At 40.8% G+C, this 27,762-nt stretch overlaps 1 protein-coding gene across 1 annotated transcript; it reads left to right on the top strand.

Moving 5' to 3' along the window:
• The first annotated feature begins 178 nt into the window (after window positions 1-178).
• On the top strand, window positions 179-26,923 carry AASDHPPT (aminoadipate-semialdehyde dehydrogenase-phosphopantetheinyl transferase). Its single transcript, XM_009905669.2, has 6 exons — window positions 179-378; window positions 1,444-1,669; window positions 19,110-19,231; window positions 20,363-20,524; window positions 21,524-21,601; window positions 26,143-26,923. Exons 1-6 carry the CDS (start codon window positions 235-237, stop codon window positions 26,311-26,313), a joined length of 903 nt encoding a protein of 300 aa, XP_009903971.2. The 5' UTR covers window positions 179-234; the 3' UTR covers window positions 26,314-26,923.
• The last annotated feature ends 839 nt before the right edge of the window (window positions 26,924-27,762 follow it).

Genomic DNA, 27,762 nt, shown 5'->3' with positions numbered 1-27,762 from the left:
GACGACACCACGGGTGTAGCTCAGCCGCAGGCACCGCCCTTCCCCTGATAAGTCAGTACCTGGCGCATTCCTTTGTCAATCACATGGCGTTCTGATACCTGACTGGTCACTGTGCCTCCACAGTGCATCTTTCCCGCCTACTTACCAATAGGCGCACGCACGGGTTGTGCTGCTGGGTTGCGGCAGGGCGGAGGCGGTGGACGCGTGTGGGTCCTGCAGCGTGTCGCTGGGCCGATGGGGAGCGTGCGCTGGGCCTTCCCCTGTGCCGCCTGGCGTCCCTGCCGCCAAGAGTGGTTGCTAGCGGCGCGGTTGGTGCAGCCTGAGGAGAAGGAACGCATCGGCCGCTTTGTTTTTGCCCACGATGCCAAAGCTGCCCTGGTACATGCTGACGGGGGGCGGGCACGGCAGCGGAGGCTTCCCCTCCCCCAGAGTCTAGAGGGACTCAAACGACCGCCTTGCCTGGAGCCCTCTGTCTCCTCCGCCGTTGCGGACGAGTGTGGGCGTTGCGGGAGGGGCCCTGCCTCTCCGCGGTGCCGCGGGTGGAGGCCGCTCTGCCGAGGAGCTGCCTCTGGCACCACTCGCGGACCTGGGACACGCTGCTTCCCGTGGGGACGCGATCGTCTCTGTATACATTCTCTATTGCCCAGATTTCGTTCTCCGTTTAGGAAAATACGCCACGCACAGGCACATCAGGGGCATTTCAAAGTATTTATTGCCAGCTCTATTTACATTTTCGCTTTGGAGGAAAAAGACGTTGGCAGTCTGCTAGCAGCGTTTGCTTTGAAAGGCTTCGCAGGTGTTGTCCATTTAGGAGACAAAAATCAATGTGTATTAGGAGATTATGCATGAAGACAGTAGTAGATGTAAGAAAACAAAGCTGTTGTGTGTCATTCTGTTTTTAATGCTTTCAAATCTCACATAACACTGTGGTAGTAATACTAATGAATCTGTAAGAAATTACTCATCTCTTTAGTTGTTCACTGTTTCATTTGATGCCTAAGTGACTGAATAAATATACTGAGCTCTTGAGACAGTTTTACTGCTCTATGTGGTGCAAAAGGTGTGCAATAAAGTACCACAAGTAAAAGAGAAAGAGCTATGTGATTCTTCCAGCATGAGACTGCTTTTTATTTGGTCTTCATGCAAATAGCTATAACAAACATACAGTATGCTTTGGTGAACTCTTGCTTAAATTTGCTTGACAGAGACCTTTGTAAAAGGGAGAGGTTTGGCTAAAATAAGCTTTTCCTTTATATTGGCAACAATAAACCTAGAAAGGTCTTTTCCAACCTGGTTAATTCCTATTTTCTATTCTATTCTATTCTATTCTATTCTATTCTATTCTATTCTATTCTATTCTATTCTATTTTTTTAGGCAAGTGCTAGCAACCACAGATACCTTGCACATAGTAATCGATGAATCACTTCTGTTTTATTTCATAGGCTGGCCGCCTACTGATGCGGAAATTAATTGCAGAAAAGTTGTGCATACCTTGGAATGAAATAAGCTTGCAAAGGACATCCAAAGGAAAACCTTTCCTAGCAAATGATATAGTCAGTATCTATCCTAATTACAACTTCAACGTCTCTCATCAAGGAGATTATGCAGTTCTTGCTGCTGAGCCTGAGCTTCAAGTTGGCATTGATATTATGAAGACTGCTTTACCAGGTAATGCAGTGTGATGATTTTGTGGTGTACTAAGTGCTGAACATATTAATGTTTTCCAAAGAACCAATCTATGTCTTCAAAATTAAGTGTACTTAGGAGGGAGTATGTGAATGTATTGTGTACTTGCCTTTTTTTTTAATTGTTAACTGCAGTCCTCATTGTTTAATTTGATTTTGCTGTTGTGCCATACATGGGTATAGTTCCAGTTTAGAAAGGCAAAACCCTGGAGAAATAAGGTCATGGATTCTACTATGATATTGTCAGAAATGGCACCTGCAGATATATTTCTTGAGGGTTTGCTGCCTGCTAGGTAGAATCAAGGGCAACTTTTCAGCTGGGGACAGTGGGATCCATCCTCGTGAGAACTTCATAGACCGTAAGCATTACTCCTTCATCACTTAAGCCTGGATGTTGCATGTGTCAGCACCAGGCCAATACTGTAGCAAGGTGGCATCAGAGATTCACTGAGTGTGCAGTAATCCTCAGTGAGAAGGGACTGTAAGGGGGGAACATCTGAGGTGTCTCTGGTGAAACCCTAAGCTTTAAAAACCTTAGTTGTTGGCCTATTTATTTGTATGAAATACTGCACTGGCACGACTGTCTTAGTGAACTTTAGAACCCAAATTATAAGTAAGAATTCTAGCAAAGTGTATTTTTAAATATGTTTTTGTGCAGTTCATTTTGTTCATAAATGTTCCTCAGTGTGTGACTGGGTTAAAGGAGAAACTTACTGGGATTTAGGAATTACTGGAATTTTTGGTTTTGAGAAAGTTCCTCAGCAGTTTAACCAGACACAACAAGTAATAGCCAAGTTCTTAGTACCTCTTCACAATCTTCATTTTGTCCAGCATTTGTGATACAAAATAATTGGTAAAGATTCAAATAAACACCGATGGGATAACTTTATTCTTGATGACTTTCCACCTTTTTAATGATTTATTATAAGTGCATGGTTTTGGATTGTCATGTTTAGCTAAGATGATCAGAAACTTTGTTGCAATCTAAAGTGCAGTTTTCTTTCATACACTTGCATCTACTCCAGACCCTAACTCTAAAGATGGTGGTCAGCATATGAGGCCACTGTCCAGTCCATGGAGAACCCCACACCAGAGCAGTTTTATATTTCATGATGGGACTTGTGGCCCGTGGGGAGGGCTACATAAGAACAGGTACATGGAACCATAGGGACCTCCAAAGGTCATCTAATCCAACCCACTCTGCAGTATGCAGGAATGTGCACAACTAGATGAGGTTGCCCACAGCCCTGTCGAGCCTGACCTTGAATATAGAATGCAATAGAATTAACCAGGTTGGAAAAGACCTTTGAGATCGAGTCCAACCTATCATCCAACACTGTCTAATCAACTAAACAATGGCACTAAGCACCCCATCAAGTCTCTTCCTAAACACCTGCAGTAATGGTGACTCCACCACCTCCCTGGGCAGCCCATTCCAATGGCCAATCACTCTTTCTGTGAAGAACTTCTTCCTAACATGCAGCCTGAACCTCCCCTGGCACAGCTTGAAACTGTGTCTTCTTGTTCTGGTGCTGGTTGCCTGGTAGAAGTGACCAACCCCCACCTGGCTACAGCTTCCCTTCAGATAGTAGTAGACAGCAATAAGATCTCCCCTGAGCCTCCAATGGGACCTCAGCTACCTCCCTGGGCAACCTGTTGCAGTGTTCCAGTACCCTCATGGTAGTCCCTGAAGGGACTTCTGTCAAGATAGAAGATAGTGCTTTTATCATACCTCTCCCAGCCTACAGGCCCTCCCAATGTCTCACACACCCTTGTTCTATTTCCGGGGGGGGGCAGAGAGACAGAGAAGACCTTTATGCTGTGTGAACAGTGCTGATATTGGTGTAGTATCAACACTGTTTAGGCATAGATCTAAAACAGTGCTCTAAAGGCTGCTGTGAAAGAAAAATAACCCCCAGACCCAGTACTCTTAGAACCGTTTTGATCGGCTGTGCTACAGGCCTTGCTCTGTGATACTCGTTTTAAGCAGTTTTTCTGTTTCAGCAGTTAAATACATGAACATTTTTAATTTCACTATTTACATTTTATCATTTTCTTGTGAAATGGAAAATTGCAAGTTACTCACAGCTGACATATATGGAGATAGGGATGTCTTGCATCCTTTGTCATTTTACACAGCTGGAAATATAGCTGATCTTTTAAAGCTGACAAGTCTTATGAAATTTCACAGTATCACAGTATCACTAAGGTTGGAAGAGACCCCAAGGATCATCAAGTCCAACCTGTCTCGACAGACCTCATGACTAGACCATGGCACCAAGTGCCACGTCCAATCTCCTCTTGAACACCTCCAGGGACGGTGCCTCCACCACCTCCCTGGGCAGCACATTCCAATGATGAATGACTCGCTCAGTGAAGAACTTTCTCCTCACTTTGAGTCTAAACCTCCCCTGGCACAGCTTGAGACTGTGTCCCCTTGTTCTGGTGCTGGTTGCCTGGGAGAAGAGACCAACCCCTTCCTGTCTACAACCACCTTTCAGGTAGTTGTAGAGGGCAATGAGGTCACCCCTGATCCATCTCTTCTCCAGGCTAAACAATCCCAGCTCCCTCAGCCTCTCCTCATAGGGCTTGTGCTCAAGGCCTCTCCCCAGCCTTGTTGCCCTTCTCTGGACACATTCAAGTGTCTCAATGTCCTTCTTAAACTGAGGGGCCCAGACCTGGATACAGTGTTCAACTCTCCTTCTGAAAGCAGGAAACAGTTGTGAAAAGTAGAGGCTTAATTTTGCATTTAGGTTTAGAAACCTCTATTTATATTACTACTACATTCTGGAACAGAATATATCCAACTTTGTAAGGGAATATATTGTTAGTTCTTTTCCAGTCACTAGGAAAAAGCTGGCTTTATTAAAAAATATCTCATCACTTCTTTCTCTTCAGTTTTTTACTTACTTACTCACTTCTTCTCCTCGTGGTATATCACTGAAATAATGGATAAATCAATGTCTGTTGATCTAGTGCTCATTTCACAGGCAGCATCAGAACAATTCAAGACTTTTGGGTATTTTTCATTCAGTGTGCCTAGTCAGTGCTGTCATAAGTGATGTAGCTGTCAGTATATATTGTCACTTACTCTTAGTTATGTTGATTTTTAGCAGTCTAAATATAGGAAAAAATTATCTGGAGTTCTTCCTAGTGGTGATATTTTGGTTTCTATTCTTCTTCTGTCATGTAGCTTTTTGATTGCTTATCCTAGGATTTCCAAATAACACCATGAAACTGACGCTCAGAGGAGGGTTTGGTTTCAGGAGTTTAATCCCAGCAGAAATGCAGGAAGAGTGATGAAACCAAACTCCATTTTTTAGTTAATTAGGAGGAGAATTTAGATACAGCATTCACTTAACTTCTTCAGTAGTGAGAGGTGCTCCTCCTGCCAATGTGTCCTAGAATTGTTGATGCATGACCTCTCACCACAAAGTGGATTTTGCCACATTCCCCTGGGCCGCAGCACTCGCTGTTTGTGTAGGTTTAATTTGTGAATGTGAATGAGTGAGACTAAATAACACCTTGAAATCTGATACAAACAGGCTTCAGGGGGTTTGCCCATAAAGACAAAAATGGTGGTTATTTTGGAGATGTTCATGGTTCCAAAGCCTAAGTAATGGAATTCAGTTGATGATTTTGTAATAAAGTGGTACTAAAGAACTATGCATCTTGGGTAACCACTGTGGAGCAATCTTGCTAGGATTCCTGAACATGGGTCCTTCATCTGTCTCTTCCTCTTGTCAGAGATCTAGGGTATATTAGCAGAAAAGGGTGCTATTAGGGCTCTTCACCCTATCTGCAATCTGAATTCATGGTGTCAAGCTTCACAGTATATATAGAGGAGTACAAAATGCATCTCTACAAATTTTCTGGTTTTCCTTCCTGAAGATCTGAAGTGCCACAGCTAGCATAGTCTGTGCTGAAGTAATTAAGCTTGGATGCAGCTTTTCTCTCTTTTGATAAAAAGAGAAACTTCAATTCTTGTCATTATTATGCATAAAGAAATGTGTTGTGTGTCAGCAGCTGATAATGCAATTGTTTTCTGAATTATGTAACTTTATATACATGTTTGTGAATTAAATTAAAAAAATCTCAGGCTCCAAATTTAAAGGAGGGGGTGGCTTGGGGGCCATATGTCTTCCTTTTTTGGAATTATAATTTGTATTGTTGGAAAAATAAATAAGGTAGTAATGAAAATGCAGTAACTGTGTGGGAAAGTGAGCCAGCAAATAAGCAATATTGGGGATAGACTTTTAAATTGTAGCCACTGTAATATGAACTAAAGCTAGCAGCCTTTTCACCTAAATTTTTTCTGAGAAACTTTTTCTCTTGGTAGAGTTACCTGGAAATGTTTTTACTGCTGTGATATGAATATTTTGACTTTTACCAGCACTGTTTTATCTGATAGTTCCACTGAGTGGTGCTCTTGCTCTGCATTTGCTGAGAACATAGTCTTTGTGAGAGTGAAGCCACTAGAAATGTTTTTCTCTGAAACAGCTGCAAGGACAAAGAGTTCCCTGTGTACAAAGTATATTACTGTAGGTGTGGGGTTTTTTCCAAATACTTGTTTAAATACAAAGTACTTCATCTTGTGATGTTATCCAACGGAATCTTGACTGAGGCCTCCAATATTCTAACTCTTGTATTCCTTTATTGTTTGGCCAGTGAACAAGAAATGCCATACAAATATACAAGAATATTATGCTGCTGCAGCTTTTGAGAAATGCAGTGTCAAATTGTGTGGCAGTGTATAACAAGGAGACCTGGTGCACATAAGCATTTTGTGTCACTTACTGATCTGTGCTATGTGTTTCTGTTTTACTTACGAGCGATAGGAAGCTGCCTCTTGCCATAGTACTCTTGATGCATTATTAAAACCTGAAAAATTAAATCCCTTCAAGATACAGCTTTCTTTGAAGGTGAAGGCAGAAGCTATTATTACCAGTGCAAATAGAGGCAGTTCTACAAAAGTTCCACAGGTATGCAGCAGTTCACCATTTTTCCAGTAGTCGCATACTGAACTAAGTAACATAGAGCTGGTAGAAAAGGGAAATGTCCTCTTCAGCTATTGTGTGCTGTTGCCTTTTAATTGTCTGGCAGGTTGTCATTGTAGGTTTAAATCAGGGTCTCAATTTACTTTATTGGAGTTTGAAGATTTACCAAGGTAAATTGTTTTTTTTTTCTTCTCTTATTGATCAGTTGAACTCTTGAGTCAGTCAGGAAAATGCACACTGTACTATAAGCCTATTAATGGAATTAATTGAGGATATTATTTGCCAAGAGAGGTAATACATCTGAAATTAGAATCATAGAGCTGATAAGGTTGGAAAAGACCTGAAAGATGAAGTCCAGCCTGTCACCCAACACCTCATGACTGCTAAACCATGGCACCAAGTGCCACGTCCAGTCTGCTCTTCAACACCTCCAGGGATGGTGACTCAAAATCAGAAGGATTCCCACAGTACTACGAACTCCTGTGGAGAAACCCTGCTTGTTGTAATGTATTTGATTATTAAACATATGGAGAAGAAATTTTGCAACAAGTGGTGATTCACCAGTTGCTTAAACTTTGTGAAATAGAACATTTTAGAATAGAATAGGATAGAATAAACCAGGTTGGAAGAGACCTTCAAGATCATCATGTCCAACCCATCAACCAATCCAACCCACCTGAACAACTAAACCATGGCACCAAGCACCCCATCAAGTCTCCTCCTGAACACATCCAATGATGGTGACTCCACCACCTGCCCCAGGCAGCCCATTCCAATAGGCAATCACTTTCTCTATATAGAACTTCTTCATAACATCCAGCCTAAACCTCCCCTGGCGCAGCCTGAGACTGTGTCCTCTTGTTCTGGTGCTGGCTGCCTGGATGAAGAGACCAACATCCACCTGTCTACAACCTCCCTTCAGGTAGTTGTAGAGAGCAATAAGGTCTCCCCTGAGTCTCCTCTTCTCCAGGCTAAGCAACCCCAGCTCCCTCAGCCTCTCCTCATAGGGCTTGTGTTCCAATGATTGTTGCTTAATGCAGGTTGCTTTGAGCATTAAAAAAAATGTTTAGATCTTAGGTTTAAGAGTTTTCCTGCTGTGCAAGTGAATTGCATTGCAGTAATGCAATTTTTCAGTTTAGATGGAATTGCAAACCTGAATGAACAATTCATCTTGACCTTTCATAATCAGCCCGCAGTCTTTCTTACCTATTGCATTAAAGTGAGATTGTAGACATCCAATGTAAATGTAATTCCAGAAATGAGTGTTTCACGTGCAATAAAATCAGGGGTGGTTTTTTTCATTAGTCTCGCAGCTTGATGCTAGGTTTGGTTATTAAAAAGACACAAGATGATAACTTTTTTGTGTGTAAATTTTACGTGTAAGTGATTTGATCTAAAAATACTTCCTGAAATCCTTTTTTAAAGAAACTGGGCTGTTATGTTCAAACACCTGGTTGTTGAAACTGTTCCTCTGAGGCAGAGAACTGCAAACAGAACTTAATTAATTTTTCTATTCTTACACTCATTATTTCATTATTGACATGATAGAGATGATGGAGATCTTCAAAACAGAGCTATGTCACACGTGAATCAGGGTATCTTAATTCCCATGCTAAGAAACTAAATACCAGGCTTCAGTCCAGCTAGTGGAAGAAGACTCCTTCTCGTGCTGGTCATAAACTTTTTGCCATTTCTTTTGCTAGCCATTTGAGAGCTAGGCACACACACATCATGGTTTAAGATATTTGGCATATATTTTATGCCGCAGCTGTGTTCATATTTTTCAACTTGTAATGCCCTTTTAATTGCTGCTTTTCAGGCATTGCAGTAAGGATTTCTTGATGGAGAGTGAAAATGCTGAAACAGATTGTTCTCTGAAGTGCTTCTGGCCTTCCTGTGCCTTGACTTCACCTTAAGCAAAGTTTGATTTGTTTATGTTTTTTATGGTATTTCAGTTAATCTCATAGCAGCAATCAGCATCCAATATTTAACAACAAGACATAATTGCAAAATTACTAGCTAATGGCACAGCTATAGATACATAAACGTGCTGTTTGTGATGAAGTAATTAACAAAGTGGTTTAGGTTAAATGTTACTTCTAATTAAAGAAATCATAATTTATAAATATGAAAACACATCATTTTTAGATGTAAAGCAACATCCAAAAAGATAACTAATATCCTAGTTGAACTAACAAATCTTAGTGGTCATATGCCCTTACACTGAGTAAAGATCAATGAGTTTTTGTTCCTCTGTTTGAAAATGTGAGGAGTCATCTTAAGCATACTCTTACAGAATACATGTTATGTAGCAGCTTTCATTACTCAGCTTTGTTTAGTCACATTTGAAACACTGTTTTAACCTTGAATCACATGTTTGTACAAAAAACCACAACAACCAACCTTGAACATTTTGGTAATTGATTAAGCACCAATGTCTGATAAACTGTGAAAGGAAAATTTGATATTGATATAAAGAAAATTGCTTTTTGAGAGAGAAATTCGAATTTCTTCAGTGAAAACTTCCCTGGGGGGAGAACGTTCTTCACAGGGAGAGATGTTAGCCATTCAAATGTGCTGCCCAGGGAGGTGGTGGAATCACCATCCCTGGAGGTGTTCAAGAGGGGATTGGACATGGCACTTGGTGCAGTGGTTTAGTAGTCATGAGGTCTTGGGTGACAGGTTGGACTTGATGATCCTTGAGGTCTCTTCCAACCTTACTGATTCTATGATTCTATGAAATAATCACTTACGATTTTTTTAATCAGAAAACATAAACACATTTGGATTCAAATAGAAACTGACAGTAAAATGAACTTGTAGACAACAGATATGTTTAAATTGAGGGATAAATTGGCAGTTAAGAAAGAAAAAAACCATAAAGCCAGGGGCTTTTAGGGATAGTAAGAGGTGAAACAAAGAGAAACTATAAGAATATTTCTCTGATTTTGAGTTGTGTGATGGGTTTGGTTTTGTTAGATAGCTTTCTGGACACTGAATTTACAATAATCTCAATCTATATGGGCTGCCCAGGGAGGTGGTAGAGTCACCATCATTGGAGGTGTTCAGGAGGAGAATTGATAGGGTGCTTGGTGCCATGGGTTAGTTGATCAGGTGGTGTTGAATGATGGGTTGGATGTGATGATCTTGAAGGTCTCTTCCAACCTGGTCTAGTCCTATTCTATTCTATTCTATTCTATTCTATTCTATTCTATTCTATTCTATTCTATTCTATTCTATTCTATTCCTAAATTGGTCTTTTGGGAAATGAAATTATGCATTCAAAGTGAGGGGCTAAAGAGAAATTATTTAGTTATTTAGGTACTTATTTATTGTAACAGAGCTGAAAGTACATTTGAGTCCACACTTAGCAGTTAGCTTTGGCTCTCCAAATTAAGCATGTCTATCAGAAAGATAAGACAGGAGGAAGAACAAGGTTAAGTGATTGCTATGTAGGTATTAAGAATTTGCTTTTTTGGGTTGTTTCTTTCCTACATTGCCCATTTTCATTAGCTTCAGCTCTGCAAATACTTGGATTTGTTGCAAAAGTTAGAAAATAGGAGCAGTCTCTTCTGTCCTGTCACAAAACGCGTTTGGATGTTGTCTGTGCAAAAATGACAGTTTGGAGCTCGTAATAGTTTCAAGGTTGGTACATGATGTTTTTAGAGATAGATTTGTAGAATTTTTAGACTGACATAAGAAATAGTATAAATGTATCTCAAATATTTAATGTGTCCCCTCAATAACAAAAGAACCAAACCAAAACAACCACCTCAGCTAGATTGCCCTGACATGTTTCCTTTCTGAGCAAAATTTTGATTTTTAACAAGGCAACTGTTTTTCTGTTTCCTCAGGAAAAGTGACAGGTTGCTATTGTAATGTCAGGTGTTCAGGAAAGTTTATGATCAGGAGACTTTGGCTGCTTCTGTAAGTTGCTGTTTTCTTGCCTTTTATCCTAGCACAAAACTAACTGAAAACATAGCAAACACTTGGAGATGGAATCTACAAGAGTAGATACAGCTGTTATGGGGAATGGACCACTGAAGTTACCAGCTTTGCAGTTCTGAGCCATATTCAGTTTTTGCCATGCTGCAATACATCTTGTGTCTTTCCTTCTATAGCCTGATGGCTGGATAGAAGATGGCTTTGCAATGGCTGGTCTGGAAATGTGGAGAAGTTGATTTGTGTATTGATAGGGAGGAAGGGGGGGAAAAGAAGAAGGGCAGTGTATACACAGAAATGGGGTTGTTGTAAGTGTGAAAATCAGTTTTGACATTGAGTGACTGTCCTCACAGCAGCAGTTTTTTGATTATCAGTTTTCTGGAAATAGGAGATAGTGTGTTTTCTTCAGAGTATTTTTTTAAGCAAAGGTTTAATTGTCAAAGGTTTCAATCAGTATAATCTTTCTGCATGTGTAGAAAGACCCTCCTCTAGGACGTTATTTCATAAAATGTAATAACTTTTTTTTTTGAGAGATCTGGTGTTTTCATAGAATCATAGAATCAATAAGGTTGGAAGAGACCTCAAAGATCATCAAGTCCAACCTGTCACCCAACACCTCGTGACTGCTAGACCATGGCACCAAGTGCCACGTCCAATCCCCTCTTAAACACCTCCAGGGATGGTCACTCCACCACCTCCCTGGGCAGCACATTCCAATGGCTAACAACTCTTTCTCCTCACCTCAAGCCTAAATTTCCCCTGGCGCAGCTTGAGATTGTGTCCTCTTGTTCTGGTGCTGGTTGCCTGGGAGAAGAGACCAACCCCCTCCTGGCTACAACCGCTCTTCAGGTAGTTGTAGACAGCAATAAGGTCTCCCCTGAACCTCCACTTCTCCAGGCTAAACAATCCCAGCTCCCTCAGCCTCTCCTCATAGGGCTTGTGCTCGAGGCCTCTCCCCAGCCTCCTTGCCCTTCTCTGGACATGTTTAAGAGTCTCAACGTCCTCCTTAAATTGAGGGGCCCAGAACTGGAGTAAGCAGTGTCTATACAAAACACTGGAAATAGTTTTAAAGTTTGTTGTGAGGAATTACCACATTCACAATTTAAAGCTGCTAACTTAGGTTTGCATAAGGCTTATGGTGCAGTTATTTGGTTGAGGACTGAACAGAAAGGAATTTCTGAAAAGAAAAAGCACCTTAATAACATTTTAATGATTGTGCTTCTATGGTAAAAATAATATTTTAAAGCTACTAGTATAGAAGGTAATTGTTACATTGTTATGTTTTTAATGGAATACTTGCAGTAGCTAATAAGATAAATTTCAAAGCAAGAAAACTGACTCACAGTGAAGCTTGTTTTTGTTCATCCCCTCTGCTCAGGCAAGTTTGGTTTCATGTTTAATTGTGAAAAAAAAATCTCATCCCTACCCTTCCATCCCCTTGTCATGTTAGTGCTTTTCATGTCATTGTTTCAGTTCTCCTTTGTGCTGAAATGCATTTTCTCAATTTCCCAGACTCTAAATCAGCATTTTTCTCTTTTTTTGTGAAACCTTTTATCCAGTCTTTTCATAGATCTGCTTCTATCACAGTTTTTTATTCTCTTAAAGAAAACCAGCAATATGTGAAAGACTAGTCTTCCAAGGTGTTTTAGTAGTTGGATGGGGATATACATATTTTCCTGTTAATGAGAACACATCTTCTCTCCTTTATATATTTAAAAATCACATCATTGAGTTTATTCCATTTCAGTGATGACCACCCCACCTAGTCAGATGCTTGACCAATGAGTATTGTGCAGTTTCCTGATGCTCACCAATTCAAATAATTTACATATATAAATATTTTCTTCTGAAGTGCACACATTGTCTGTTACAGGAATCTCACTTTGCCACTGAAATGGGCAAAATTACCATGAGTACATTGGATTTATTGGACTCTAAATTCCAGTTCTTCAGAAGCTGCAAATAGGATTTACAAGAAAGAAAAATTTGAAATGCAGTTTTGAGTATTTCAATTAAATTTTTCAGCATAGTTGTATCCCCAGGTAACTTTTTGGCTCAAGGTTTGTAAGTGGTGTTTTTTAATAACTCAGAATGCAGGGAAGAGCGCTGGTTTGTATGAGCAAAGGCTCAGTACTGTGCAAACCCAGCTGTGTAGCATCTGCTCTTGAGATTGTTCACATATGGATGTTTAGAAGCACAGAAAGTGTGCAGTTTTCTACAACCTGAATGAGCAGATCTTAAGGGAATCTTTTCTTTCCTTACTGCTGGAACTTAAATAACAAATGGTAGTACAATTGGATAAGTCTTAGTGAGGTCTGCCCTTATTATTAATTCTTGGTGATATTAAGACACAATATTTCTGGAAATAACTTGTATGATATGAATGCCTTGCAGTGAAGGCATTTGTTCATTCAGAGAATGTTTTCTTTTCCTCAACTTTTTACTGTTGATTCATTTTTACCATGCTTCTCCAGTTCCTAGGTCTCTTTTAGAAAATTTTCTTGCCATTTCTTAGAATTTACTCTTGGAAAAGTACTAAAGTTTGCATGCATTCAGGATTTTAGAGTATCTGTGTACTTGAATTTCATCTGCATAAATACATACATGCACACTGCAGCCACATTTCTCTTAGAAAATTAGTTTCATCTTGCAGAGAAAGAGCAGCCAGTGCACAGTGGAGATACTAAATTCACATTGATAGGTTGTAAAAGTCTGAAGGTAAAGCCAAAATGTGACTACATTTATGAGAATGTTTATAATGTCATTTTTGTAATGAATACTTTGCAAGTCTGAGGGGATATATTCTGAAACTTTTAAATATACTTTTAAGAATGATTTAGTATTTCTTGTTGATAACCCTTATAAATACTTCTTTGTCTTTCCTTTATTGCCTATTACATTTCCAACCTGCATTCCAGGGCATTTAAGGGCCACAAAGCTGGGGAGGGGTTTGGAGCACAAGCCCTAGGAGGAGAGGCTGAGGGAGCTGGGGTTGCTTAGCCTGCAGAAGAGGAGGCTCAGAGGACACCTTATTGCTCTCTACAGCTACCTGAAGGGAGGTTATAGCCAGGTGGGGGTTGGTCTCTTCTCCCAGGCAACCAGCACCAGAACAAGAGGACACAGTCTCAAGCTATGCCAGGGGAGGTTTAGGCTGGATGTTAGGAAGAAATTCTTCACAGAAGGAGGATTGGCCATTGGAATGGGCTGCCCAGGGAGGTGGTGGAGTCACTGGATGTGGCACTTAGTGCCATGGTTTAGTTGATTAGATGGTGTTGGTTGATAGGTTGGACTTGATGATCTCAAAGGTCTTTTCCAACCTCGTCTTGTCTCGTTCTCTTCTCGTCTCGTTCTCTTCTCTTCTCTTCTCTTCTCTTCTCTTCTCTTCTCTTCTCTTCTCTTCTCTTCTCTTCTCTTCTCTTCTCTTCTCTTCTCTTCTCTTCTCTTCTCTTCTCTTCTCTTCTCTTCTCTTCTCTTCTCTTCTCTTCTCTTCCTCTTCTCTTCCTCTTCTCTTCCTCTTCTCTTCCCTTCTCTTCTCTTCTCTTCTCTTTTTTGTATTCTGTTACGTGATCTTTGTATTTTCCTTGCAGAAAACATTGTGGCTTCATAAAATATTGAAGCATTTTATTTCTTTCTTTGCTTCTATTTTACAGTGTAGGCTTTGAGATTAACAAAAATATTTAGCACTTTGCCCTATAGGCAATAAACACAGGAGGAAAAATACTTCAAAAATTACCAGCAGAACAGGAAGCTCAGTTGTTCAGTGAAGGACTCTGGTACTCTGTCTTTCCCAGTGGCTGAAATGATTATCTGTAGACTATACTGTGTCTAATTCAAAATTGTAAACATTGGAGCTAACAGCTATTTTGGAAACATAATGGAATAATTGTCATGAAAGCATTTTGTTGTATTTTTTTTAATGAAATTGAATTATTTTGTAAACTACAACTTGGATTACTAATGAATGGAAATGGTCACAGAAATAAGTCCAAGTGTTTGTACAATTGTTGATAAGTTTATTCCTGAAACAAGTTGGCAAATGGGAGGTAATTTAGAAAGGCAAATTTTCAACCAAGTAATTGCTGTATGGGATTTGTTCCCATTCTTTGAAAGGAATTTTTTTGTACATGGTGGTAACTATGTTTCAGGCTTTGTTGTTGTTTTGTTTTGCCTTCTGAGAAACAAAAAAGGTATCATTAAAAATAGAACTTTCTGCTGCTTCCAGTTTGGTTCCCTTCTCATGAGCCAGGGGATGAGAGATGGGAACACTGTAGAGGGTTTAGTAAAGGACCAGCAAGGTGATTAGCAGGTGGGGGAGATTACCTGTGTAGAAATGTTGGCAGGACTGGGTTTGTTTAACCTGAAGAAGGGAATGTTCTGAGGAGGGGAATCATGGAATGGTAAGGCTGGAAAGGAGCTCTGAGGATTGAGTCCAGCTCCCCTGCCAAAGCAGGATCACCTAAGGAAGGTTGCACAGAAACACATCCAGACAGGTCTTGAAAGTCTCCAGAGAAGGAAACTATACGACCTCTCTGGACAGCCTGTTCAAGCGCTCTATTACCCTTATTGTAAAGAAGCTTTTCATTATGTTGAGGTGGAACTTCCTTTGTTCTGGTTTGTATCCGTTGCCCCTTATCCATCGCCTCTTGTCCTATCATAGGACACCACTGAAAAGAGACTTTTACCTTCTTCTTGACACCCAACCTTCAGACATTTGCAAACACTAATAAGATCTCAGTCTTCTCTTTTCTAGACTAAACAGCCCCAGGTCTCAGCCTTTCCTCATAATACAGATGTCCCAGTCTCTTAATCATCCTCCTAGGGCACTGTAGAGAAGATGTAGGTGGCTGTCTTCATGAGGGTGCACAGGACCAGGACAAATGCAGCAGGTTTGGTTGTTTAGGCTGGATGTTAGGAAGTAGTTCTTCATAGAAAGAGTGATTTGCCATTGCAATGGGCTGCCCAGAGAGATGGTGGAGTCACCATCAGTGGAGGTGTTTAGGAAGAGACTGGATGGGGTGCCTGTTGCCATGGTTTAGTTGATTAGATAGTGTTGGATGATAGGTTGGGCTCGATGATCTCAAGGCCTTTTCCAACCTGGTTAATTCTATTCTATTTTATTCTTCAGGAGTAATTCTGTCTCAACAGAAGAATTCTATACCATGAGAACAGTAGAACACTGCAATAAGTTACCCAGAAGAAGGGTGAAAAACTTTACTTAATAAGGCCCTGCTTCAGGGAAGTTAGATTTTCTAGGTAGATGGGTATTTCATTTGCCTTGGTAATTCATCAAAATGTACATTGTGGTGGGTTTTTGTTTGTTAGTGGGGGTTTTTTTTGTGCAGTTTGTTCTGTCCTTAGATTGTTCTGGGTCACTCCATTAGCTGACTACTGCATCTGTCAATAAAATTTCTGTCTTAAGATGTTTTCTTCACTTCAGTCTGAAAATTAATTGAGGCCATGTCTGAAAAGTCAGTGCTGTGTCTTGTGTAATGTGCATGTCAAATTTACAGTTTGCAGCATGATCTGGACATTGTCAGAAAACCTGAATTTGTGCTTTAGTTTGTTCAGTTCAATTGTTAGCACTTCCAGTTCCTGTTTTTATATAGTGCTTAGATAGCAGACAACTGCTTTATAGCAATGGGTTAATACTCTTCTCTCTAATTTAAGATGGGGAGCATTAGTTTAGAGAAGGAAAGTTCCTTGCTTGTCACTCACAGAATCAGGGACAAAGCTATGGTTAGAATCTGTGTATTTGTTAAGCAGTTATTAGAGATGAGCTCTTAGGAGTAGCATAGAATCATAGAACCAATAAGGTTGGAAAAGACCTCAGAGATCATCAAGTCCAACCTGTCACCCAAGACCTCATGACTACTAAACCATGGCACCAATTGCCACGTCCAGTCCCTTTTTGAACACCTCCAGGGGCATGGTATTGGGAGGGGATTTGGATTAAATGCAACTAATATTTTCTTTCTTATAAGAGCATTGAATAACTTTATGAAAAATTCTCTGTATGTGGAGTTGTCTCTATGCCCATTTTTATTATCCCTACAAGAAAATGGATTGCTTTCTGCCATTGTCTGTTTAGCCAGCTGTGAGCCCTATTGGGCAGATTGCATGGTATGCTGATTAATGATACAGACTGTGGGTGATTAGCCAAGCATGTAATGAGGTCCATAGTTTCCAGTGTATTATAGAAATGCTATTGATCAATATAACAACACAGTCTTTAGTCTTCTGCAAAGTAAATTTAGATGAGTAGGGGAAAGCAGTGTAGCCCCTGAAGAGCTGCTGCAGTGCTGAGCAGCTGTGCTTATTTTTAGAGGAGGCTTAAAAGTAATCTAAGGATCTGGAGACTTACTCCTTGTGGGTTTTTTGTCTCCTTGACACCTTTCTTAGCGTGACTATGGGCCTCTCCCTACCCTCATTTTTCTTACAGAATAAATCCAGAAGATTTACCATGTATGCGATAAATTAGGGAGATTGTATTTTCACATGGGCTTAAAGCATTACTTTTGTATCCCAGCATCCAAGAGCAGGAGGCAGAATAACTTGATGAATTCTGACAAAGAGCATGCTGTTTTATAAATGTTACTAGGTCAAGCTGTCAAATGTCAAAAACTGTATATGCTGCTGTCTACATTTAGCTTGTATGTGAGGCTAAACTATAACAGATGCTCTATTACCCATTGACTCTTCCCAGCTGAGATGGGGGCTTTAGGAATAAGAGAGGATACCCTGGGTTGAAAAGAAAACTAATTTAATGAAACAGCAAAACTGACACCAATATAAAGTACAAAAGTTGCACTCAGTGCAGTGAATGTACAGTGGTCTCAATTAAAGTGAGGGAGGCCTCAGGAGCAGAATGATGTGTAAGCTCCTCCAGGGATAGAATAGAGAAGGAGGAGCCCCTGTCCCTCTGCAAACTTCCTCCTTTATAACAAGCATTACATTTGCTATATGGGGGTACGCCTGGGAGTCAACTCAGGTATGCTGCCCTGGCTGACATGAAAGTGCTAATAGCCAACATCCCATGGCTGGCATGGGATTCTGTCCCAGCAAAACCAGGACAGCTACTTTTGTAATAGGGTGTGTATATATGTACATACATATATGGATAGCTATACATATGGTGGGGTTTTTGTGGGTTTTTGGTGTTGGTTGGTTGGTTTCTTTAACTGTAAAATCAGCACTGGTTAAATACTTTCCTTTTTAGAGAATGCTAAAAATACATGTTTAGAATAGAGTAGAATAGACCAGACCAGGCCAGGTTGGAAGAGCCCTTTGAGATCATCGAGTCTAACCTATCATCCAATACTAATCAACTAAACCATGGCACTGAGCACCCCCTTCAGTCTCTTCCTAAACACCTCCAGCGATGGTGACTCCACCACCTCCCTGGACAGCCCATTCCAATGGCCAATGATTCTTTCTATATGACTTGCACAATTTTAATGCAGTTATTCTTCTGTGGGAATGAGAGTTTTTCACACTATGTTCTGAACAATCAGCAACATGACTGCTTCAAGGCTAATATACATTCAGATTTGTGATGGTTTAACCCAACCACATCAACAGAAGCTTGGCTGAACTCAGTCTGGGAGCAAAATGGAAAGGTCTATTTTACAAGCAATAATGGAATGCAATGAATATGTACAGAGTGTACAGTATTTACAATATTATACAGGCATTTACAAAGAGAAGACAGTGCAGAAATCCTTCTTGGGCAGCACGACACTGCCCCGCTTCCCCCCAACTTCTCCCTCCCTTTTCCTTCTGGTTAGAAGAAATTTTGGTCTCATCTCCCGGGCAGCCAGCACCAGAACAAGAGGACACAGTCTCAGGCAGTGCCAGGGGAGGTTTAGGCTGGATGTTAGGAAGAAGTTCTATACAGAGAGAGTGATTGCCCATTGGAATGGGCTGCCTGGGGAGGTGGTGGAGTCACCATCATTGGAGGTGTTCAGGAGGAGACTTGATGGGGTGCTTGGTGCCATGGTTTAGTTGTTTAGGTGGGTTGGGTTGGTTGATAGGTTGGATGTAATGATCTTGAAGGTCTCTTCCAACCTGGTTGATGATGGTGATGATGATGATTATTATTATTAAAAGAGAAAAGGAGAGATGTTAGGGAAATTTCAGTTAGTTCAAAAGTGTCACTAGAAAGTTAGCAATGCTTATCTCAAGGTCCTTAGATAACTCCTCCTTTGCAAAGCAGACATGCCAGCAGCCGGAAGGAAGAGAATGGAATGAGAGAAGAATGTGAGATATTGCTATGGTACATCTCGCATCTGACCAATGAAATTCATTTAGAACAATCTTTGCTTTTCCTTTCCTGAAAGGCACAGCCTGAAACTATCACAAGATTGCAGAGTCGCTTCATACCTTTTGTTTCTCGTGCGTTTTTTGCTGAAGCGATGCCATGAGGAAATCCATTTTCTTGTTACAACTCTATTGAAATCTCTGTAAATATATCTTTCTAATTTATAGGTAGTAGCTCAATCCCAAATTTCTTTCGCATCATGAAGAGACAGTTCACTGAAACAGAGTGGGGTGTCATCAAGTCTGTGGGGAACGAATGGATGCAGCTGGATATGTTTCATCGACACTGGGTAATACATTATTATTTCTTTCATTATTTGAAGACTGCAGTGCTAGAACCTACATGTGCTCTTTTTACCTCTTTTGTTATTATTTTCATGATGGTCAAATTAGATACTTTTTTATACTTAGATGTTGATGTGGAGGTGATATTTTAATGAGATTCATATTTGAGTTTTGTTTGTGTTCAGTTGTTTGGGGATTTTTTTTCATGTCGGCTCACATTGCTAGAAAGATGTATCATAGAATCATACAATTAATATGGTTGGAAAAGACCTCAGAGATCATCAAGTCCAACCTATCACCCAACACCTCATGACTAACTAAACCATGGCTTCAAGTGCCACGTCCAATCCTTTTTTGAACACCTCCAGGGATGGTGACTCTACCACCTCCCTGGGCAGCACATTCCAATGGCCAATCACTCTTTCTGTGAAGAACTTTCTCCTCACCTCAAGCCTAAACTTCCCCTGGCACAGCTTGAGACTGTGTCCTCTTGTTCTGGTGCTGGTTTCCTGGGAGAAGAGACCAACCCCCACCTGCCTACAACCTCCTTTCAGGTAGTTGTAGAGAGCAGTAAGGTCTCCCCCAAGCTTCCTCTTCTCCAGGTTAAACAACCCCAGCTCCCTCAGCCTCTCCTCATAGGGCTTGTGCTCAAGACTTCTCCCCAGCTTTGTTGCCCTTCTCTGGACACATTTCCATATCCTTCTTTAAATTGAGGGGCCCAGAACTGGACACAGTACTCAAGGTGTGGCCTAACCAGTGCTGAATACAGGGGCACAAAAACTTCCCTGCTCCTGCTGGCCACACTATTTCTGATGCAGGCCAGGATGCCGTTGGTCTTCTTGGCCACCTGGGGTATGACTGGTTTTAAACACGTAACCAGAACAAAGTCAAGCGTCCCTATCCATATGTGCCACTCAGAAATTCCAGTTGTATGTTCATTGTACTGCCACAAATTTAAGATAGGTATTAACAACCCTCATAACTTTTTCTCTTGGTAATTTTATCAGTCTGCCTTCACATTTATAGTACTACAAGTCTTAAATTTATTTGATCTACAGTGTCTGCTCAGAAGTAATATTTATAGAACAATTTGAAAACGGCTAATGTGAATAAAATGTACTTATTCTGTGTTTTAGGCCTTGAAGGAGAGCTTCTTAAAGGCTGTTGGGGTTGGAATTGGTTTTAATTTGCAAAGAATTGAATTTAATGTGTCCCCATTGCAACTGGAAGTAGGGAAGGTGTACAAGGAAACCAAAATGCTTCTGGATGGAGATAAAGAAGAAGAGTGGACATTTGAGGTAAGAAATATTCAAATGTAATTTTTTCAGTGCTAAAATATTCAAATGTGGTTTTTTGTCAGTAATGCTAAACAGTGTCAACAATCTAAGGCTTCATTGCACCTTTAATTATTTTTTGAATTGCAAATTCACCCCTTCATGCTGTATACCCACATTGCAAATTTATGTCAATCAAAATTTAGGATACAGATCTGCAGCATTTAAAAGTGTTTCTGATGTTTGCAAAAACACCTCAGAGAGAGATTCATTATAATGACTTCTAATGTATTTATTTTTTTTCCTGGAGTATATTGCTTGTGCTATGTGAAATTCATCCTATGCTATGTAGGAAGTTCACTGAAGTATAAGACTTGACTTCTGAACAGTGTCTGAACAGTGATTTTAAAGCTCTTCATCAAGAGCTTCATCAAGAGCTGGTTGGTCAAGAATGGGACTAGTGAATTACTAATTCCATTAGTGATTGGTCATATTAAATGTTTCTAATGGGGGAGATGCCTTCATCTTCTTTGGGTTGTTTCTTCTTGACATGCAAACTGCTTGAAATGGTTTTGTCAATTTGGAGTCACAGTGTGCTGACTGGCTGCTGTCTGTGGCAATGGAGACATGCAAGAAACTTGCCTTTGCTTCATTGGAACATTCATTTAGGCTCAATCTTTGTTTAGCCTTCTTGCAAATTATTGAGACTTAATCACTACAACACTATCTTGTCAGTTTTAGTAGGTGTGGTAGTTCTGTTCTGTTCTATTCTATCTGCAAATGAATGAGGTGATGGTAGCCTGTAGTAGTCAGTTAATCCCCGCTGTGTTTCTAATGTATCTACATCCTTGAACTCTTCAACAAAACCACTAAAAAGTACTATTGCTTCTTGGATGCCCCTATTTTAAATTATTGTAAGTAATGTTCTGCTGGTTTTCTGGACCATATCCTAAATGTTTATGAAGTCTTTGATGGAAGCACCGAAGAGAATACATTTACATTGCCGTTTCTCATCTTTACTAGGAAACCCGACTAGATGACCATCATCATGTTGCAGTGGCTCTTGGGAAGCAGGAGGGATTTGGACAGAAGCACTCTCATGTAAGAAATTCTGAAACATTTTCTTATCTTGATACTAATCACTTCAACATAAACTTTGATAGTGTAGCTACAACTCTGTCATCTCAGATGTAGGGCCAAGGAGAAATTTTCACTCAGCTGTTACCTCTAGTTGTGTTGTGCCTACATCAGGAAAGGTCTGGAAAGGAGAAATAATTTAAAGGATGCCCACAGATCCTCTCAAATCTGGAATGTGTTAGAGTGTTCAGTGTGTTCATTTGAGAGAAGATTAAGTGATGATTGTCACAGCTGCCTAGTACACAATTGGGAAAGGTGGTTTCCATAAAGGGAAGTGGAGACAGTGAACCAGACTGGACTGCTAAACTAGTAGGACACCTCACCAAGTTAATTTTAATGATGAACTGTCAGTGTGTGTGTTCCAGAGCAGATCCAAACACCACTGTGACAAGATAAGCAACAACCACCAACATGTGGGAAGAACAGCAGTTTTAGACTTCATTCCATGCATTCACAGTATCACCAAGGTTGGAAGAGACATCAAAGATCATTGAGTCCAACCTGTCACCACAGACCTCATGACTAGACCATGGCACCAAGTGCCACGTCTAATCCCCTCTTGAACACCTCCAGGGACAGTGACTCCACCACCTCCCTGGGCAGCACATTCCAATGACAAATGACTCTCTCGGTGAAGAACTTCCTCCTCACCTTGAGCCTAAACTTCCCCTGGTGCAGCTTGAGACTGTGTCCCCTTGTTCTGGTGCTGGTTGCTAGAGAGAAGAGACCAACGCCTTCCTGGCTACAACCACCTTTCAGGTAGTTGTAGAGAGCAATGAGGTCGCCCTGAGCCTCCTCTTCTCCAGGCTAAACAATCCCAGCTCCCTCAGCCTCTCCTCATAGGGCTTGTGCTCAAGGCCTCTCACCAGCCTTGTTGCCCTTCTCTGGACACATTCAAGTGTCTCGATGTGCTTCCTAAACTGAGGGGCCCAGAACTGGACACAGTACTCAAGGTGTGGCATAAGCAATGCAGAGTACAGGGGCAGAATGACTTCCCTGCTCCTGCTGACCACACTATTCCTAATGCAAGCCAGGATGCTGTCGGCCTTCTTGGCCACCTGGGCACACTGCTGGCTCATGTTTAGGCAGCTGTCAATCAGTATTCCCAGGTCCCTCTCTGTTTGGGAGCTCTCCAGCCACTCCAACCCCAGCCTGTAGCTCTGCATGGGGTTGCCATGGCCAAAGTGCAGCACCCGGCACTTGGACTTGTTGAATGCATTACCTCTCTTGAGAGAAGCAACAAAGCTATTTAAAAGCTTTTGGGGGCTTTCTGTGTAATTTAACAAACACCTGGCTCATGAAAATAAGCAGCGTTTTCAAATAGCAAATTACTGTCAAATCTGAAGCAGACTGGCAAGTTGTAGCCAAAATAATATCAATCAGCAGAGGAAAGTGTAGCAAACTGCCAGGTTTGTCTGTGGTGGTTTGGTTGCTCAGAAAAAAATGTATTAGTTATTTCCAGTTATTCAGATACAAAAATTCTGCCAGGAGCTCTAACAAGAGATAACTAGTATATGAATGGATGAAAGGATGCAGATAGGTCGTGCACACATCTATCATGGTCATGAGTAAATGGATTACATGGGGAAGCAGAGCTTTTAACTAAGAATTAGATTGGAAAAAGAGGTATTCTTGAGGATTTACTGTAGTAAATCAGTGCTCAAATACTCTTAAGAAAATACGTGCATTCAGTTTGACAGGACACAGTTAAGTTCCTATTGAGGCTGCATATCATTCATCCTACAGTAGTACTGATAAATGTCAGTCTGAGGTGAAAAGGAAGGCTGCTATTATTTCCAAAGGCAATTACCTAGTTACACTAGAAAAAGCACAGGGTTTTTAAGTATTTGCCTTCTCCATCATTGTCACTTACCTTAAAATTACCATAGAAAGAATAGGCATGGCATCAAGAGTTAAGATGAAAGCCTTGGAATCGAGAGTCTCAAAGGAATACTTGCCCACTGACTAAATTTGATGACCTAAATTTCATTAGCTCGGTTCACTAAAAAAAGGTCATTTTAAGTAGGACAGGTGAGCAATCTGACTCCCCAATATGGAAACAAAATGTCTGTACTATTGTGGTGTGCCTTTTCAGGACTTTCTGACTGTAGTGTGGAGGAAATGAAAAGGGCCTTCTCTTTCAAGCAGAGCTGTAAGAAAGGATTCTATATACTGCTAGGGGTATTGAGAGGAAAAGGTATTCTTGGTTTGAAAAAATTGAGTATGTAGACATTATGCAATTGCTTTGGGATGTCAGTGCTTGCTTCTCTTCCCTCTCTGTCACAGAAGTAATTTGTTTTATGTCCTGTTTGCAGAAAACCTACTTTCAGTGAGCTTGCTTCACAACCTGATAGCAGGGACTTGCAATTCACAGCAAGAACCAATTATTTCTTTACAGTACTTTACAGTTCTTTACAGTGTAAATTCACTACTGTCAAGGATCTTAAAATGCCTGCTAGTGGGAGCTGTAGGCTTGAAGGGACAGAACATTTGTCTGCACTCTTAACCTACATCTAGGTCTCAAAAAAAGGTGGCAGAGTTTATAATTCTTTATAATTCCTGTACAGTCTGTAAAATCTTTCTGTCTGTCACTTGCTACCTTTCTCAGAACTTGTGGTGAATTCAGTCAGAGCTCGCTTGCCTTCAGGTAAGCACGTGCTGAAGTTCAGACTAGGTCTATTAACAATCCACTCAGCTCCCAGGCTCAGTTCATATTTGGCATGCACCTGTGATGTTGCTTGCATGGCTCCAGGCACAGTTCCTGGAGCTTTACCTCAACCCCAAAAGGCCAGATGAACAGGAATGTCTCAATACCATGTCACTTGTGTGAGAACATAAAGTAACAGGCAGCTCAATTAACTGGTACTTCCAGTCTGCATTGGACGACTTTGCTGTGCTCTTACAATCTTTTGTTGTCTCTCCATTTATTCCAATATTGCTGCTCCAAGACTGAAGCAGAGAATAGACATTTTTGCTCTTTTACCTGTTTACTGACCTACATTCATTAAGGTTATAGGAAGGGATTAAAAAAACCCAGTAAGATGGGCATTAGGTAGTGTCACCTCCAGTACTTGCATTTAAGCAAGCAGATACCCACAAGGCATTGTTATGGACAAATTCCCCAAATGGTCTCAAGGGTCTCAACACTCTGGACACCTTTCTGAAGTGCCTGTTACACTACTGCATGCAATATGGGGAATAAACACAAGGAGTTGGAGGTCTGTGTCCAGTTGCAAGGCTACAATTTTGTTGGGATCATGGAGACATGGAGGACTGGCTTCCATAACTGGAGTGTTTTGATCAAAGGGTACAGATTCTTTGGGGAAGATATCCTGGGAGGGTACAGAATGGGAGTTTATATGAGTCAGCTGCTGGACTGCATCAAGTTTGCCTTGGGATAGATGAGGAACCAGCTGAGAGTTTATGAATTAGGATTCAAGAGAGAACAGGTCAAGGTAAGCTGTTCCTGGGCAGCTGGCTCTGGGTGGCCTTGCTAGAGCAGAGCGGTGAGACTAGATGACCTCCAGGGCTTCCTTCTGATCTCAGATATTCTGTGGTTACCAGACATTAGTAATGGCTCCCAGTAAGTTAACAGTACCTTTACCTACATCAAAAACGTGCCAGTTTGTCTGATGCAGAGTAACCCAGTGCAGCCCTGCTGAATTCCATCAAATACTACAGGTAAAGAATGTGTTGCTTGTGTAAATGCCATGTGTAGGAGGAGTCCGTCACATTCCTGTTCGATTCATGCAACTGTAGTTTTTGTGCTGCTCTTTGGGAAGTATTACCCTTGCAGATAGCACGTAGCAGCTTGCACAGCAGCATGCTGAACAACCCAAACCTCTTCTTAGAAGTGTGGTTTTTTCTTTTTTCTTTTCTGGAAGTGGTGCAACTAATGCAGAGACCAGGACACTCTAATTTCCCATATCCCAGGCTGCACTTAATCTGGATTAAACTAGGGAATTGTAGGTTGATTGTGATCACTTTTGTCCTTAAATAGCATGAGCCTGAGGGAAGCACAACTTCCACGATCACTGGTGTTAAAAAGAGTATGAATAGGCACGCTTCTAGAGTAATAAATCCTCACACTATCATTTCAGATAATCATGTCTGCTGGAGAATAAATTACAGTTTAGTGGTGGGTTTTATTACACTGTTTTAAAATTTCTTTTTACTTGCCTTTCTCTGGGATTAACCACTCATTCTGGGGTATCTGCAGCATTCTCTGGCACTGATTCTTCCAGTTTTCTTAACTGAATACCAAAGATAAACTTCTTGTTTTGGTGGGGGTTGGTTTGTTTGTTTTGTTTTGCTTTGTTTGTTTTTTCTGTACATACTTCTGTTGGTTATTGTATAGTCTAAACTGGGGACAGTCTATACTGGTGTCAACTGGGAGATTTACTTTGTTCTTCAGTAAGCAATATGTAGCTCAGAGCAGACAGAATATACGACAGGAGGAAAACTGATTTATTGATTCATGTAATACTAGTATGTGTTTTCCCTAGGTATGTTCCATGGAGCCTAACCAACCACAGTTTACAGTACTGACTTTTGAAGACTTAGTTGCATCTGGCATTCCAATTGCACCTGAGGATCCTACATACTGGGATAATTTTTCTTCTAAGCAGGAGAGTCCAATGAAACAGAAGTCACAGTTAAGATCAAAATGCTTATAAGGAAATTGTCAAAATTTTTATGCTGTTACTGTATGCAATTCAGAGTGTGGGAGTAAGTGTGTAAATTGAACCATGTTTTTCCTTGTTTAACAATCTGATCTTCACCCTTTTTAAATTGACATTCTTTATCAATATCTTAAGGAAGTTGCATGTTTCCTCACTGAAGGAACTCTCAGTGAACAGTCTCTAAGCTGGACTCTTGCTTTTTTTGCTCCTCCACACTTGTGGTTCCTGCACTTTTAATAATTGCCCATACTAGGAACAGGGAGCAGTGCTACAATAATACTGTTGATTAATCAACAAGTGTTTAATGTGTAAAAATCTGTTTCCATACTTCACTTGTGCTGAAGTTTAAATTATGAAACTGCCTTTTCTCCTACAAGGATGATAGTTTTATTTTCAGATGGATGAATGGAGCTGGAATAATTGGTCAAAATCCTTTTGCTGTTGCTAAATGATGTAAGTGTTTGTACAGTATTTTGTGTAATGGCAGGCTGAATCTTAATAGTCTTGGAACTATATCTGTGCAAAACTTAGTTGTGGCAGGGAGTTAACCTGGTACAATTTGAGGCCATTTCCTCTCGTTCTGTCATGGTATTAGGGAGTAAAGACCAACCTCAATACTGCCTCCTTTCAGGTAGTTGTAGAGAGCAATGAAGTCTCCCATCAGCTTCCTCTTTTCCAGACTAAACATTCCCAGTTCCCCCATAAGATTTGTTCTCCAGAGACCCCTTACCAGCTTCACTGCCCTTGTCTGGATGTGCTCCAGCACCTCAATGTCCTTTTTGTAGTGAGGGGCCCAAAACTGAATGCAGTATTTGAGGGGCAGCCTCACCAGGGCCAAGTACAGGGACATGATCTCTTGTCTACTCCTGCTGGCCACAGACCAGGATGCTGTTGGCCTTATTGACCACATGTGTGCATTGCTGCCATGGTTTAGTCATGAGGTCTGTGATGGCAGCTTGGACTTGATGATCCTTGAGGTCTCTTCCAACCTTGGTGATTCTGTGTGACTGTCAGCACCCCTTTTCTTATGGGCAGCTTTCTAGCCGCTGTCCCCCAAGCCTGTAGCATCGTCTTTTTGTTTACAATCTGTGTGAGTTAAAGCTTCCTCTCTGTAACTTGGGATTTGAATTTTAGCAGCTTTGTTGCTGAGGGGAAAAACATACAAAAAGATAGGAGCTAAACAGCAGTTCAGACTTCCTAGACTTGCATTTCATCTGTACTCTCCTAGACAGAAAGGCATGTCAGGGGCAGGGAGAGGAAACAAAACAAAGCAAAAAGAGACCCTATTTACATTTTTCCAAATACTCACACAATATCTAAAGACAGATTCTATTTTATTGTCTTGCAGATCTGCAGGAATTTGAATTTGCTTTAGAGCTTGAGTGCACCTGTGGAATGTTTCATACTCCTTCCCAAAACAAACCCTGATCTTTACCATCACCT

This window comes from Dryobates pubescens, chromosome 10, assembly GCF_014839835.1.
Source record: "Dryobates pubescens isolate bDryPub1 chromosome 10, bDryPub1.pri, whole genome shotgun sequence".
Classification (NCBI taxonomy): Eukaryota; Metazoa; Chordata; class Aves; order Piciformes; family Picidae; genus Dryobates; species Dryobates pubescens.
This window is presented reverse-complemented; position numbering and strand designations above follow the sequence as displayed.